Source organism: Loxodonta africana, chromosome 10, assembly GCF_030014295.1.
Source record: "Loxodonta africana isolate mLoxAfr1 chromosome 10, mLoxAfr1.hap2, whole genome shotgun sequence".
In the NCBI taxonomy this organism is placed as follows: domain Eukaryota; kingdom Metazoa; phylum Chordata; class Mammalia; order Proboscidea; family Elephantidae; genus Loxodonta; species Loxodonta africana.
Genome location: NC_087351.1, coordinates 79260583 through 79275314, shown reverse-complemented (window position 1 = coordinate 79275314; position 14732 = coordinate 79260583). Strand labels below are relative to the sequence as shown.

Sequence of the window (14732 nt, the reverse complement as noted above, 5' to 3'; positions counted from 1 at the left end):
CTCCACCAGTCTTTTCCTCTCCAGCTTTGGTGGCTGATTTATTTTGTTTTCCATATAAAGGAAAACAAAGCCCTTTGTAAACGAAGGTGAGATGTGACCCCTATGTGAAAGCTTCAAGGCTAATAATGCTGTAATAATACCAGTACGGGTGTATCTGATCAAAGCAGTGTTTGGTTTCTAAAACAAATTAAACTTTTTCTGTTTAAATTTCAAATTATAGGAGTCTTTAGAAACAATTCTCTTTCCGCACAACATTTCCTTTTTTTTTTTTTTTTTGAGCTATTCACATCTGAAGTCCTAGTGATGAAATGGGAAAAAGGTAAAGGGGTGATGATCACTACAGTTTGCTGACATCTTTCCTAAGGGATTCAGTGCTCTAGAATAATATTACTTTGTAATTTTTATTTCTATATTTATTATTACAGTAAATTTATCTTTAACTTCTAAAATTACTTGTGGAAGAGAAATAATAATCTATAAAATAGTGGAAGTGAATCTTTATCTTTAGCCTAGCTTTTACCCCTAAAGGAAACCCCAGTGGTGTAGTGTCCTACAGGGTCACTATGAGTCGGAATTGACTCAATGGCAATGGGTTTTTTTTTTTGGTATTCATATTACCCTTAAAGCAAAAAACAAAACAAAAAATCCATTGCCATCGAGTCGATTCCAACTCATAGTGACTCTACAGAAGAGTAGAACTGTCCCCATAGGGTTTCCAAGGAGCTGTAGCTCTTAACCACTACACTACCAGGGTTTCCAGTAAGAGACTAGAATTAAGGACAGCATTAAGAAAAGTCTTTGCTGTGTTAAGCAACAGTATAAAACTCCATCCCTCAGTCCTGGGATTCCTTTCCTCAAGCCCTCAGAAAGGAGCATGTTTATTATTTGTTCTCTTCCTTTTTTTTTACGCAAGAAGTTTGAGATATCCGTGGGACATCCAACTGATGTGTAATATAATAAGCAGAGTTGGAATTGACTTGATGGCAGTGGGTTTGGTTTTGGTTTTTTAAACAGTCAGAAATATGAACCTTAGGGCAACAGCAAACTTAACAGAGCAATTGCCCTAACTTGAACAGGGATCTCAGTCTAATATGCACTGATATTTTCTGTATTTCTGATAAGATATTTATAAAAGTCTTACTGCATTATAAAATTCCAGATCTTCTCCCAAATGAGAAAAAATTAAGATGAAAATTGTATAATACATTTTTACCTCTAACAGGAAAGTAAGGAGCCCTAGTGGTGCAACAGTTAAGTGGTCTGCTAATTGAAAGGTCGGTAGTTCGAACCCACCCAATGGCTTCGCAGGAGAAAGACCTGGCAATCTGCTCCCGTAGATTACAGTCAAGAAAATCCTATGGGGTAGCTCTACTCTGTCACTTGGGGTGGCTATGAGGTGTAATTGACTTAACAGCACCAAACGACAACAGGAAAGTAAATGCATTTGACAGCAGTGATACTCAACTTTTCCTTACAACCCAGTTATCTTTATAGGCTGCAAAAATCCTGAAACAACCATTTTTAAAAATCTGTAGAATTTTTTACATGCACATGAAGTACATGTAAACAGACTGCTCCTTGACCTGCTCTCCCCACAATAAACACAACTATAGCCGAGACCTCTCCTTTGGGCTCCAGACTAACGTATTCACCCCTCTGCACTACCTATCTCCACATGGATGCTCCACAGGGATCTCAAACTTGTGAAACGGAACTCTAGATTGTTCTCCCAAAACCTGTTCCTCCTCCCATTTCCTTTTTAGTAAGTGGCACCACTACTCTCTACCTAGCTGCTCAAGCGTCCTTGCTTTTTCTCTTTCCTTCACTCTCCATATTCATTACAAGATCCCGTCACTTGTACTTCCAACAGAAAGACTGATTCTTTCATCTTCTATTGCCCCTGTTATCATCCAAATTTAAGCCATCATCATAGTTTATTTACCCTTACTTCAGCAACCATTTCCTCAATCTCCTTGCTTCCATATTCTAATCCAATTTCCACACAGCAGCCAGAAGTATTTTTTAAATACAAATCAGATCATGTCACTACATTTAAAATCCAAACTCTTTACCATGACCAAGGTCGCCTACCTGGTCTGACCTTGTCTACCTCTCCACCCTCATCTCTTTTTTTAAAGTTTTTAAAATTTTTACTGTGCTTTAACTGAAAGTTTACAAATCAAGTCAGTTTCTCATACAAAACCTTATATACACCTTGCTTATATACTCCTAGTTGCTCTCCCCTTAATGAGACAGCACATTTCTTCTCTCCACCCTGTGTTTCCATGTCCATTCAGCCAGCTTCTGTCCCCCTAGGCCTTCACATCTCCCCTCCAGACAGAAGATGCACACACAGTCTCATGTGTCTACTTGATTCAAGAAGACACCAGTATCATTTTCTGTGTATAGTCCAGTCCAATCCCTGTCTGAAGAGTTGGCTTCGAGAATGGTTCCTGTCTTGGGCTAACAGAAGATCTGGGGACCATGACCTCCAGGATCCCTCGGTCTCAGTCAGACCATTAAGTCTGGCCTTTTTACTACAATTTGTTCACTCTCATCTCTTACCACTCCTCCCCACTTCCATTCCACACCCGAGTTTGCACCACCCACACAGGTTTCCCAAACACAAAGCCTTTTAGAAATTATACCTGCAAAGCTCTCCTCCTGGCAATTAACAGGCCTGGATCAATCACATCCTATGAGTTCCAGCTTCAAGTTACCTCTTCCAAGAGACTTTTCCTGATCACTCTAAGTTAACCTCATCTTTTTCTGTTCTCCATGACCAAAAAAAAAAAACCCACTGCCGTCAAGTCGATTCTGACTTATAGTGGCCCTATAGGACAGAGTTTTTTTATAGGGCAGAGTAGAACTGCCCAATAGAGTTTCCAAGGAGCACCTGGCGGATTCGAACTGCCGACATCTTGGTTAGCAGCCGTAGCACTTAACCACTACGCCACCAGGGTTTCCTCTCCATGACCACATCCTGCTTATTCCCACCTTAGCACCTACCACAAGCTATAATTGTTTTATGTAATAATTATTATTAACCCAGTGCTTAGCACAGTGCCTAGTACACAAAGGAATTCAACAGATACTCAGTATAAGGAAAAAAAAATTGTTTGGGATCCCTAAGAATATATTTAAATTATTAATACCACTGAGCTAATGTCTAATTCTATGATTCGAATCCCTGAATTGTGATTTTAGCAGCCTCATAAAGTTCCTCTTAGACCACATCTCTCTTCTGTCCTCCTAGCTCAGACCCCATAAATTATCACATGTGTAGCACTTGAAAAACATCAGTTGTAACCTCAGTCATATTAGAGTTCTCAAGTCTCCTACAGGCAAAGGGTAGAATTTCAAATATAAAAGTGCTTTCGTTGTCTTCCTCAGGAGAAAGAAGTGGCAGTCTGCTTCTGTAAAAATTATAGCCTTAGAAACCCTATGGGACAGTTCTACTCTGTCCTATAGGGTTGCTATGAGTTGTCAGCAATGGGTTTGGGTTTGGGTTGTCCTCCTCAGAATCCAGACTTAACCTGTCATAAACACAGCTACAATGAGGTTAACTCATCTACACTTCCAATTTCCTATCATGGTATTCTAATTATTTTCTTTAGATAAATAGTAATGTAGATCTTTTAATATTTAGTAGCTGTGTGGGACATAACATACTAAATTGCACAGCAGTTAAAAGCATAGATTCTGGAATGAACCTGGGTTCCAGTCCTGACTGTCACTTACAGAGAGTGGGCTTGGGCAAATAACTTGACCTTCTAAGTTCTAGTCTCAATAACTGTTAACTGGGAATAATAGAGATATTTATACTTCATAGGGATGCTATGAGGATTAAATGAGATACAACATATAAAATGATTAGCACAGTGCCTGGCACAAGAGTAAGTAATTGTAATAATAATAAAAAAAATAGCTAACATTTATTGAACAATAATCTCTAAATCAAGGGAAGAAATAAAAACAATGATGATAGGGAAATAAAAGACTAAAAAGTTGTGGCAGAATTGTGAGAGTGGCAAGTAAGTATGGTCAAGAAATAGTGATAAATTCCAAACATGCTGCCTGCATGTGAAAAAAGAGGTACATTTTTAAGGGTGGAAAAGAAGAATTCTTTTGACTACATTAGTAAGATTCCATTAGAGCTTATTCAGCATTCAGTGATAAATGAATTAGGCACAACCATACCTATCAATTATCTAAATAAGGTAAACAAGATTCTAAAACCTACTTGAATACTAACTTTAAGCCCACTGCCGTTGAGTCGGTTCCAACTCATAGCAACCCTGAAGGACAGAGAACTGCCCCATAGAGTTTCCAAGACTGTAAGCTTTATGGAAATAGACCACCACATCTTTCTCCCACAGATTTGCTGGTGGGTTTGAACTGCCAACCTGTCAGCTAGCAGCCAAGCACTTTCAGTACTGCACCACCAAGGCTCCTTAGTACTAACTTCAGCACTCTATATTAAGCAGACTAGGCAGACTTTCTGTGTGGAAACATACAGCTTTTCAGTTAAAATCACAGACTGTTAAAAATGGGAGGGACCTTAAGAATCATCTAGTCTAGTGAATTCCTGATTTTACTGCTGAGGAAGCTGAAGCTGACAGCAGCTAAGTGATTTGTCTATGCAGCTTCAGTTGGTGGTGTTAGGTGTTGTGGAGTCAGTTCTGACTCAGAGCGACCCTGTGCACAAAAGAACAAAGCACTGCCCGGTCCTGGGCCATCCTCACAATTGGTACGCTTAAGCCCATTGCTGTAGCCACTGTGTCAATCCATCTCATCGAGGGTCTTCCTTTTTTTCTGCTAACTCCCTACCTTACCAAGCACGATGTCCTTCTTCGGGAACTGATCCCTCCCACCCCCCAACATGTCCAAAGTATGTGAGATGTCGTCTCACCATCCTTGCTTCTAAGGAGCATTCTAGTTGTAGCCAGGAAAAACCTTAAAAATAGCAGCTTTAGAAGGAGGCTGGAATGAGAATTCAGGTCTCTTGATGTGTAATTTGGTACTCTTTTCATTACACTGTGTTGAATCAAATTGATCTATCCCCTCCAGTACAAAGTATAAAGTGACCCAACAACTGGATAATATTCTAAAACCTCATTTACAAATCATTTCCTCTTGGTAACAATGTTGCAAATGACAACTGGGTTCCTAGAGAGCCTAAAGAAGCCTCCTGAATCGATTATACAGCCAGTCCCCGGGTTATGAACGAGATCCTTTCCTAAATCTGTCTTTAAGTCAAATTTGTAAGTAAATCGGAACAGGTACATATAGCTCTTATTTAGCATTAATCAGTCAAATGCTTGTCTCAGTATATATTTTACCTTCTCATGCATGTAAAACACTTAAGAAACACTGCCAAATCATACAATGTTTTCACGAGCGTCACAAAGTAGTATGTGGGTTCCTTATTAAGAACCATTGTATTTAACCGAAATTTTTAATATATTAGCCTTTATGGCAGACCATTCTTAAGTATGAACTGTCTGTAAGTTGGACGTTTGTAACCCAGGGGCTGCCTGAATAACAAATTAATTTACGGTTCCTCGTGAGTTGACCTACCTACATAGTCACTAGTCTAAAGGAAGGTTCTTCTACTCCTTTTTTGGTGAAACAGAAAGGACAATAATGACTACAGCCAGGAGATGTTGGTTCTAATAAGCAGTGTGATGTCCCTACATTTCAATTTACTCCTGTAAGAGTTAGACATTAGACTAAATGAAAAAGAAGTCTCTTTCAGCTAAAAAATTCTAATATGTCCTCCTCCATAATACTTCAATTACAGAGTAATCTAAAGTTTTACATATTAGTCTGGGAAATCCAAAATTTCTTTTAAAGGGCTTCATGAGAGAAGGAAAAAGCACAGTGTGAATAACGTGTGTCCTAGGATAAATGTCCCAGCACCCAGGAAGTGAACTGCAGAGGTGCCCTCTGCTACCGAGAACGTGGCCACTGGCTACTATGTGTGGATGCAAAAGAGACTTAACTACTCCTCCTGACATGATTTTCTCTAGCAGTACATCTAACAAGTGCTTACAGTAGGGCTTCCAGTAACACCTACTTTGTTAATCTTTCTTAAACACGTTTCTTTCTAACATCACAAACCGTAGATCAAAAAGATACCTGCTCTTGATAGATCATGACCTATACTATAATGATGCTTGATAAATTGGTTTTAATTTCTTTTGATCATTAATCCAGTAGATAATTATTCTGCATATGCCAACTAAAATTATGATTTCCTATCATTGTTTTCTTTGTGGAAAGTGTCAATATGAGCCTTAATGACAGTAGTTGATTTCAAACCTGTTAGGTTTGATTAAAAAAAAAATTTGTAAGAATATTACTTGACAGCTCTTCAAAATAAAACGAAAAAAATTGCACATCGTTATTTCTGTTTTAAAAAGACTCTTAATAATCAAATGCTGTATTTTAAAAGGCATAAACCTGGCATCCATCTTCTCTCTCCCTCTTTCCCTACCATCTTTCTTAAGTTATTTCATTTTCTAGTTAAGTAGCTCCTTCATTTTCTACATAAGTAGCTCCTGAGATTGCTCTAGTTAAGTAGCTCCTGAGATATCCACATACCCTCCAAGAGACATTCCTTTGGTCTTCAAATTAAACCAGTCATCTATTCTTAATCAATGACAGGTGGGAATTAAATACCCACTGAAAGATGAGTAAAAGTATTTTATCCTTTTATCAAAGTGATCCGTGTTCTAATTTAATTAGTAGGATATTCTAATTCTGCATACAATAACAAGCAGCAAATATCAGTATAACACTTTATTTTATCCATAAAGGAATGACTTTTTGAAAATTCTAAACTCTGAAAAGTAGAAAAGAAATGTCAACATGTCATAATGTCTGAAATTCATTTTCAAAATACAAATGTCATTTGCTCAGAAGGAGGAACAGATTATTATAGATATAAAAGTAAGGGCATATTCCAGCCCTCCTCTACTGTATCTCCTAGTCTGTAGAGCTACTTTTGAAGTTACAGACCAGGTAAGTAGAGAGATGTATAAGGGCACAGTACACAGAGAATCAGGCTGTTTGAATTCAGAGACAAACTCTACTTCCCCATTTCTCCTGCAACAAAGAACTGTAAACAGAAGGAAGGGTGCAGATGCAACATCAAATTCAGTATGTTCCTTTAAGATTATGGGAAAACCATGGAATAATAGCTGAAATATAAAGCATAACTGTGATGAAACACTGAAAAAAAATGAAACTATGTTCTCTTTTGAACTGCTGTGCTTTTATAAAAGTTAAGAATAATAACAGATGCAATACATCAGGCTTCCGTGTTAATCCAGCACTTTGAAGTCTATCAATTTTAACAACTTTATTGAGATATAATTCGTGTCATACAATCTGCCCGTTTAAAGTACACACAATTCAGTGGTTTTTAGTACACTCACAGAATTGTGTAACTATCACCACCATTGATTTTACTTTATCAGCCCAAACAGAAACCCCATACCCATTAGCAATCACTCCTAACCCCTAAACTTCCACTCCCGTACCTGAGGAAACAATAGCTTATTTTCCGTCTCTATGGATTTGCCTATTCTAGACATTTCACAGAAATCATTCAATATGTGGCCTTTTGTGATGGGCTTCTTTCACTTAGCGTAATGTTTTCAAGGCTCGTCCATGTTGGAGCACGTATTAGTACTTCATTCGTTTTTATTGCCAAATAATATTCTGTTGTATGGATGTATCATATTTTGTCTTCCATTCATCCAGTTGGTCGACATTTATGTTGTTTCTACTTTCTGACTATTATGAATAATGTTGCCATGAACATTCAGGCACAAGTTTTTATGTAAAAATGTTTTCAGTTCTCTTGGGTACGTATCTAGGGGTGGAATTACAGGCAGTCCCCAGTTTATGAATGTCTGACTTGCAGACAACTCACACTTAACGGGCTGCCGTAAAGCCTATTATATTAAAAATCTGAGTTAAACACATATAATGGTTTGTAATAACAAACCCATGCACTACTTTGTGACTCTCATGAAAACACTGCATGGTTTAGAAGTGTTTCTTAAGTGTTTTATATGCATAGAAAGGTAAAATATATACTATATGCGAAGACAAATGTTTGACTAACTCACGTTAAATAAGTGTGTACCTGCTCTGACTCATCTACAAATTCGACTTAAAGACAGACTTAGGAATGGATCTTATCCGTAACCGGGGGACTACTTGTAGTGGTCATATAGTGAGGAACTCTATCTTTTGATACAGCAAGCTGAGCAAATGTTTAATACATGCTCTAAAATAAGAGTTGCACATATTTTGTAAAAGCACTTCAGCCTATACTAAATGTTGTTAGGTTAAATAAGCCCACTGTAACTACAGAAAAGGACAAAGTTAAATGTCAGAAATTATAAAAATGAAATATTTTCTACTTTTTATTTAGAAAAAATTCAGAGTTTACTAAATTTGAATTATTTCATGTTTCATTATTTCACTTTTTTTTATAGTTTTTCTTTCATTTATTTTTAAACTGATTTTTCACCATGGTTTTGTGACACAGCAGACAAATTTCAGAAAAGTGGGCAGGGTTGCTATGTCAGCTAAAACGAATTCTTGTTATATCAGAGGATCTTTGTCTTAATCCATCTTACTTCTGGCTAAAAAAAAAGAAAACCAAAAACCCTTGGGTCGAGTCGATTGCGACTCATAGCAGCCAGTTGATTTTTAACATATTTTTAACCAGCTCCTTGCAACACTTTATCCATCAGTAATTTTGGTGGTATATTTGGTCTTATTTACTGGGACACCACATTTATTTTATTTGGAAGCTATTAAAGTGTCTATTAATGTGAGATAATTTTAACCCATGAATTGTATAAATTAATGTTATCTCTACATATTCACATTTGTTTAAATCAAACCTACTGAAGTTAGCTTACTTGAGAGTTAAGAAATATTTAAAGTGACACTGCTGATACTCAAAAGTAAACGGTAGCCCAGGGTAACAAACATTAGAACACAAAAATCACTTACTACTGTTTCCTTGGCAGGAGGAGGCTTGATCTGTTGACTGGGAATCAGCACAAATGTCAAAGTACCATGCATATCAGACTATAATAGAAAGATTGAATTATTTTTTTAATTTATTATTTATAAAAACTTTTCATGATCTTATGATTAATATTCCCTAAAGCAGACTATTCTAGAACACTTCAGTAGACTTAAAAACAATAAAGATGAATCCCATTTCATCCAAAGCACAAATCATGCTTTTCATGGACTCCATTAAAACTGTCCTGGAATATGGCATTTTGCAATTCTGGTCCATTGAAGAAAGCCACTTAGTCCGTAAGTCTTGGTTTTTGTCTTCCATTCAGTGTCCAGCTAGGAAGATTCCACAGTGAAAGGTTGGTAGGTGCCACAGATATTTACTCTGACATACATAAATTCTAATACAGTAGAACCTGAATTAGTAATTGTGACCAGGATTAGAAAAGTAATCTAAATATGCAACTATTCTCACTTTCCAGATGGCTTGTCTCAGTCATCCATTCTATTTTTTTATTTTATTTTTTATTGTACTTTAGATGAATGTTTACAAAACAAACTAGTTTCTCACTAAACAATTAGTACACATACTATTTTGTGACACGGGTTGCCAACCCCACAGCATGTCAACAATCTCCTTTTGTTGACCCTGGGTTCCCTTTTACCAGCTTTCCTGTCTCCTCCTGCTTTCTCGTCTTTGCCCCTGGGCTGGTGTACCCATTTAGTCTCATTTTGTTTTATGGGCCTGTCTAATCTTTGGCTGAAGGGTAAATCTTAGGAATGACTTCATTACTTAGCTATAAGGGTGTCTATTTTTTAACTGTACTTACTGGTAGGTTCATTGTTATTTCTCAGTACACCACTGACTGAATAAGGAGTTGAGGATGTTTCCCAGATTCCACAATAGACATTAGCAGACATGAGCGATTCTAATGTAGCAACTGATACTAAGTAATTAAGAATATAAACTGGATTTGCGGGTATATAAAAAGTTATCATATACTGTCCTAAAAAGGTGACTATAAATGACTTCCTGATTATACCAGCACTGTCCAATAGAACTTTCTAAAATGATAAAAATGTTCTATATCTATGCTGTCCAATATGGTAGCCAACACGTTGCTTCTGAGCACATGAAGCACAGTTAGTATAAATGAAGAACTAAATCTTGAATTTTACTTAATTTTTACCTAACTTAAATAGCCCCATGTAGCTAGTGGCTACTATATTAGACAGTGCAGGTCTATACCACCTATACTGACTAGTATTGTTAGGGAAACAATAATCAGTTTTAGATAACAGACAACAAAATAAACATAAAAACTATGAGGGCTCAGGACTTGGATTTATTCCTGTTCCCCCAGTGGCTAGCACATAATGGGCACTCAATAAATATTTGCTGAATAAATTAATAAGTTACATTATTACTGATTTCAGAGACAAAATGCAGTCGGTAGTAATAAAGCTCAAATAAAGTAAAAAGAACTATTGGTGGCATCCCTCAAGAAGTAAAAAATCTAGTAACAATGTGCAATTACATATGAAAATTAGGCTAGAAACTGTCTAGTGCTCTTAACAATTTTTAAAAATATATTTTATTCTTAAATCTAATAACAAGGAAAACAGCTTTTAAAAAACCTATCAATGATTCTTTAACTTGTGTCCACTTACCAATATGTCAAAAACCTCATTGACATCTTTTCCCCGAATTTCAATGCCATTTATCTCCAGAACTTCATCTCCTTCATGTAACAGACCACTTTTCTCTGCAGCGCCTCCTTTTACTATTCGACTAATGATGACAGAATCCATTTCATTACGAACTGTAGCACCCTAAAAAAATTCAATATCAATTTTAAAATAAAAAATTTTTAAAGATTTCTTCATTTTTAAATTATTTTTTGTATTTATACATATTCAACAGTATCAGCCTTCAGTTATCTAAAACAATGTATGAAACCTATAATCAAATTTGTTCTGTATATATTGAATGCTGTTCAAATGGTTACATTACATCTAGATGTAATCAGTGGCCATGACTTATGACCATAAAAGTCTTCCTTTTTTAATTCAAAAATATAACAGTGGGATGAATACCAATCTGGTTGATAATTCAACATGTTAAATATTGTAGCTGTATCCAATTCACATTAAAACGTAATGTTTATTAATATTAAATATTAAATGTATAATATTTATTATACAAATCAGAAGCACAACTGTAAAATGTATGCTCAAAATTTGGAAATATGACCTAAAGAATAAAACTTTTACTTGAAAATTTTCTCATGACTTTCCAAATTCCTTTGGGAGGAAAAAAACCAGTTACACAAACTGTCTATAAAATAGGGTTCATATGTCCTCTGAAAGGGGGGGTGGGGGGAACTAAAGCACTGAGAGAAGACTAAAAAAAGAAAACAAAAAGTTTTACATATAAAAACTATAAACCAAATACAAACATTAAGGAATACACACTTCTAAGAATATCTGAAGTATACAAATAAATGTGTTTCAACAAATTTAACTGAATAAAAACATCAGAATTTCTAACTATTGTTAAGGAAAGTAAGCTGGGAGAATAATCAAATTATCCCTTCTTTGTATCTCAACAATTATTTCACAAGCTATTATTTCCACCATACAGGTGAGAAAAGATGATGAAAAAACCTTTCTTAGCCAAATAAAGGGTAAAAGCAGGAATATAAAACAACTAACAAATGAACCTCAAAAGATAAAAATCACCAGCAATGCAGTGCGGCCTTAAATCATCTGCTATTTACAAGACCCCCTGTGCAGAATTAATCTCAGATCAGAGATGTGGAACACTTACCAATGGAATATCGCGAGCCTTTTCTATACGAACTATTTTTACAGTTTCTCCTCCATATTGCCCAACGCTTTCATAAACTCTCTCATCTGTAATGGGCTCTAGCTGCATTTCCTGCTCAGCAACCTTATCATGGGCCAGTAAAAGTGCCTGTTTCAAAGAAATAGAGCATTTTAATAAACAGAATGATCTATTTATGTAGAGCAATTTTTCAGCTAACTGTGTATATAGTATTCTGATCATTAAATCTCTAAAAGACATGCTATAATTATTACGCAGACCTATTTCCAAACTTCCTACCTTACGTTCAGATGCAATTCTATATGCTTTACAGCTAATAAATGTGTTAGGTATGTCAGGGCATACACTGGGATGAGTTATGAAAGTCTAAAATACTTAGAACACTTAACACTTAAACACTCTAGGTAATTAAGGATTTATGAAAAATGTGTTACAACCAAAAAAAAGGAGAAAGTTTTGTCTAATTTTTAAAGAATAAAAAGTTGTTTTAAAAAAATTCGGTTAATTTTAAATATGAAAATATATTACCCAACAACAACAATAATTTTGCTAAGGCAGTTGCAAACACCAAAAAAGGTCTCTTCCAGTAACAGAAGTCTGATTTTTTTTTTTTTTTAATGATGAATGCTACGAAAACCATATAATGCTTTGTCTATTTTCTACCTGAATATGCGGGGCATTCAGCAAGGCAGTTAATTCTTGCCCTTCCTTCTGATGAACTGGCTTCAAAACAGCTTGTACCTAAGAAATACCAATAAATATTACTCTTCCTAGGCTGCAGAAAATATCAGGAGCACTTATACAGGTTAGTATTTTTTTTTTAAAAGTATAAATTAAAGTAGTTACGACGGAAAAGCACTAAAAAGGACTATAAGGAAAAAAAAAACATAAAATTTTTCCCCCCAGTTTCCAATCTTGTTATCATGGTAACATGATAATTCCTTATTAAAAATACTAGATAAGATTTTAATATTTAAGCCTATGAATGAAATATTTTCTTTTTGAAAGTTATAGCCAACATACTATATAATAAACTAATAATAAGAACATAAGGAACTATAAGGAACAGAAGCATTAAGGGAAGAAAACCTTGCTATTTTACAATTGTATAGCCCTTGTTTATGTAACTATCCCGTAAATCAGAGACAGTTTAGGGGTTACAGACTAACAAGATAAATTTATATTAGAGTAATGAAACAATAACCTTAATATAGTGAACTATATTACTTTTCCTTAAGTCAAGCAATCCTAGGATAAACTCCACTTGGCTATGATAAACCTTTTTTTAGTATGTATCTTTATCTGTAAAATGGCACCTACCTTTTAAGTTTTTAAAAAGATCAAGATAATCCATATAAAATGCTTAGCACAGTACCTAGCACGTAATAAATTATTACTTTAATATATTTCTTGATGAGAGATATACGTATTTTAAGATTTCTGCATTACTATTCCTAAATTACATTGGTGTATAGAAGGCTGAACATAGTTTTCGGAACTACTATCTGGTTTTAATATCTAGGTTACACTATCCTAGTATAATGAGTTAGGGATCGTTCTATCTTTACATGTTAGAACAGTTTATTTAACATAAGAGTTATATGTTCCTGAATGTTTTGATAGAGCTTAAGAATAAAATCATCTGGGCCTGGTACCTTTTTTAAGGGTGGATTTCTGACTAACACTTGATTTCATCTATAGTTGCTGGTCTATTTTGTTTTTGCTATCTCTTCTTGAGTCACTATGGCATTCCTATTTTCTTAGAATAAACACACACTTGATGGCACTTTGACATTTACTCATATGAAGATATAATTAAATTTACTGTTCTTTCAATTTAGTTTCTTCTGCTTTATTTAGTGTACTTCCCTTTTCGATTTCTAATCATTTGAATTCTATGTTCAGTGCATTTATTGTTTTAATATAAATATTTAAGGAACAAATTTTGGTCTATGGACTATACTTTTCCCCAAAAGAGTGTGCTGTGTGTGATCCCACTGTCAATACCTTTGATTTTCTTCCCTTTTCTGTCCTCAAACCCCGGGTTCCTCTTTCTATAATTAACCTGTTGCCATCAAGTCGATTCTGACTCATAGAGACCCTATAAAACAGAGTAGAACTGCCCCATGGGGTTTCCAAGGAGTGGCTGGTATATTCGAACCGCTGACCTTTTGGTTTGCAGCTAAGCTTCTTAACCACTGCGCCACCAGGGCTCTGCTTTTCTAATTACCCACCAAAAGGAGTGCTTTGCGGTAACTCAGATACCAAAACGAAAACTATCATCATTAATGAAAATGTGCAGAAGTGAATCCACATACAGTAGAATTTTTAATAAGACTAATTCATGATTGAAACAGGAACCCAGCAATGCTATAATATCTTTTATGACTATTGTAAATCATTTTATTACTAGTTCCCCTATCAAATGTAAAAGATAATAATTCGGGGATTAATTAATTTGACTGCAACAAGTGGATACAAAGCAATGACAGTACCAAAATCAGCCTGACTTTTTTGGAGGTGTTTGAACCTAGAAAAACAAGTTTCCAATTACAGAGTTCTAAACAGGATAGCATGGCAATTATTATCTTCTTTAAGAATTCCATTAAATCTTACTAATGGACAAGGGCAGTGATCCAAAAAAGCTGATTTTTAAAATATGGTGTTTACTTTTCTAAGATATACAAAATTTAGGTTAATTTAAAATGAAATTTATATTCCCTGATTATATACCTTTTGACAGCTGGAGAAGGTAACTAACTATGAAAGGAAAAAGACAACTCTGGATTAAAAATGTGCCAAAAAACCCACTGCCATCGAGCCGATTCCA

At 35.3% G+C, this 14732-nt stretch overlaps 1 protein-coding gene across 3 annotated transcripts in view; it reads right to left on the bottom strand.

Annotated features, from left to right (window-relative positions):
• Nucleotides 1-14732, bottom strand: part of PALS1 (protein associated with LIN7 1, MAGUK p55 family member) — a 104815-nt gene that overhangs the window by 26223 nt on the left and 63860 nt on the right. For all 3 annotated transcript variants that reach the window (XM_023546265.2, XM_003408719.4, XM_010588697.3), the window contains exons 5-8: nt 12566-12643; nt 11885-12031; nt 10726-10887; nt 9040-9117 (exon numbers count right to left, since the gene is read on the bottom strand). In XM_023546265.2, coding sequence (XP_023402033.1) covers nt 9040-9117; nt 10726-10887; nt 11885-12031; nt 12566-12643 — 465 coding nt within the window. The remainder of the gene's footprint in view (nt 1-9039; nt 9118-10725; nt 10888-11884; nt 12032-12565; nt 12644-14732) is intronic.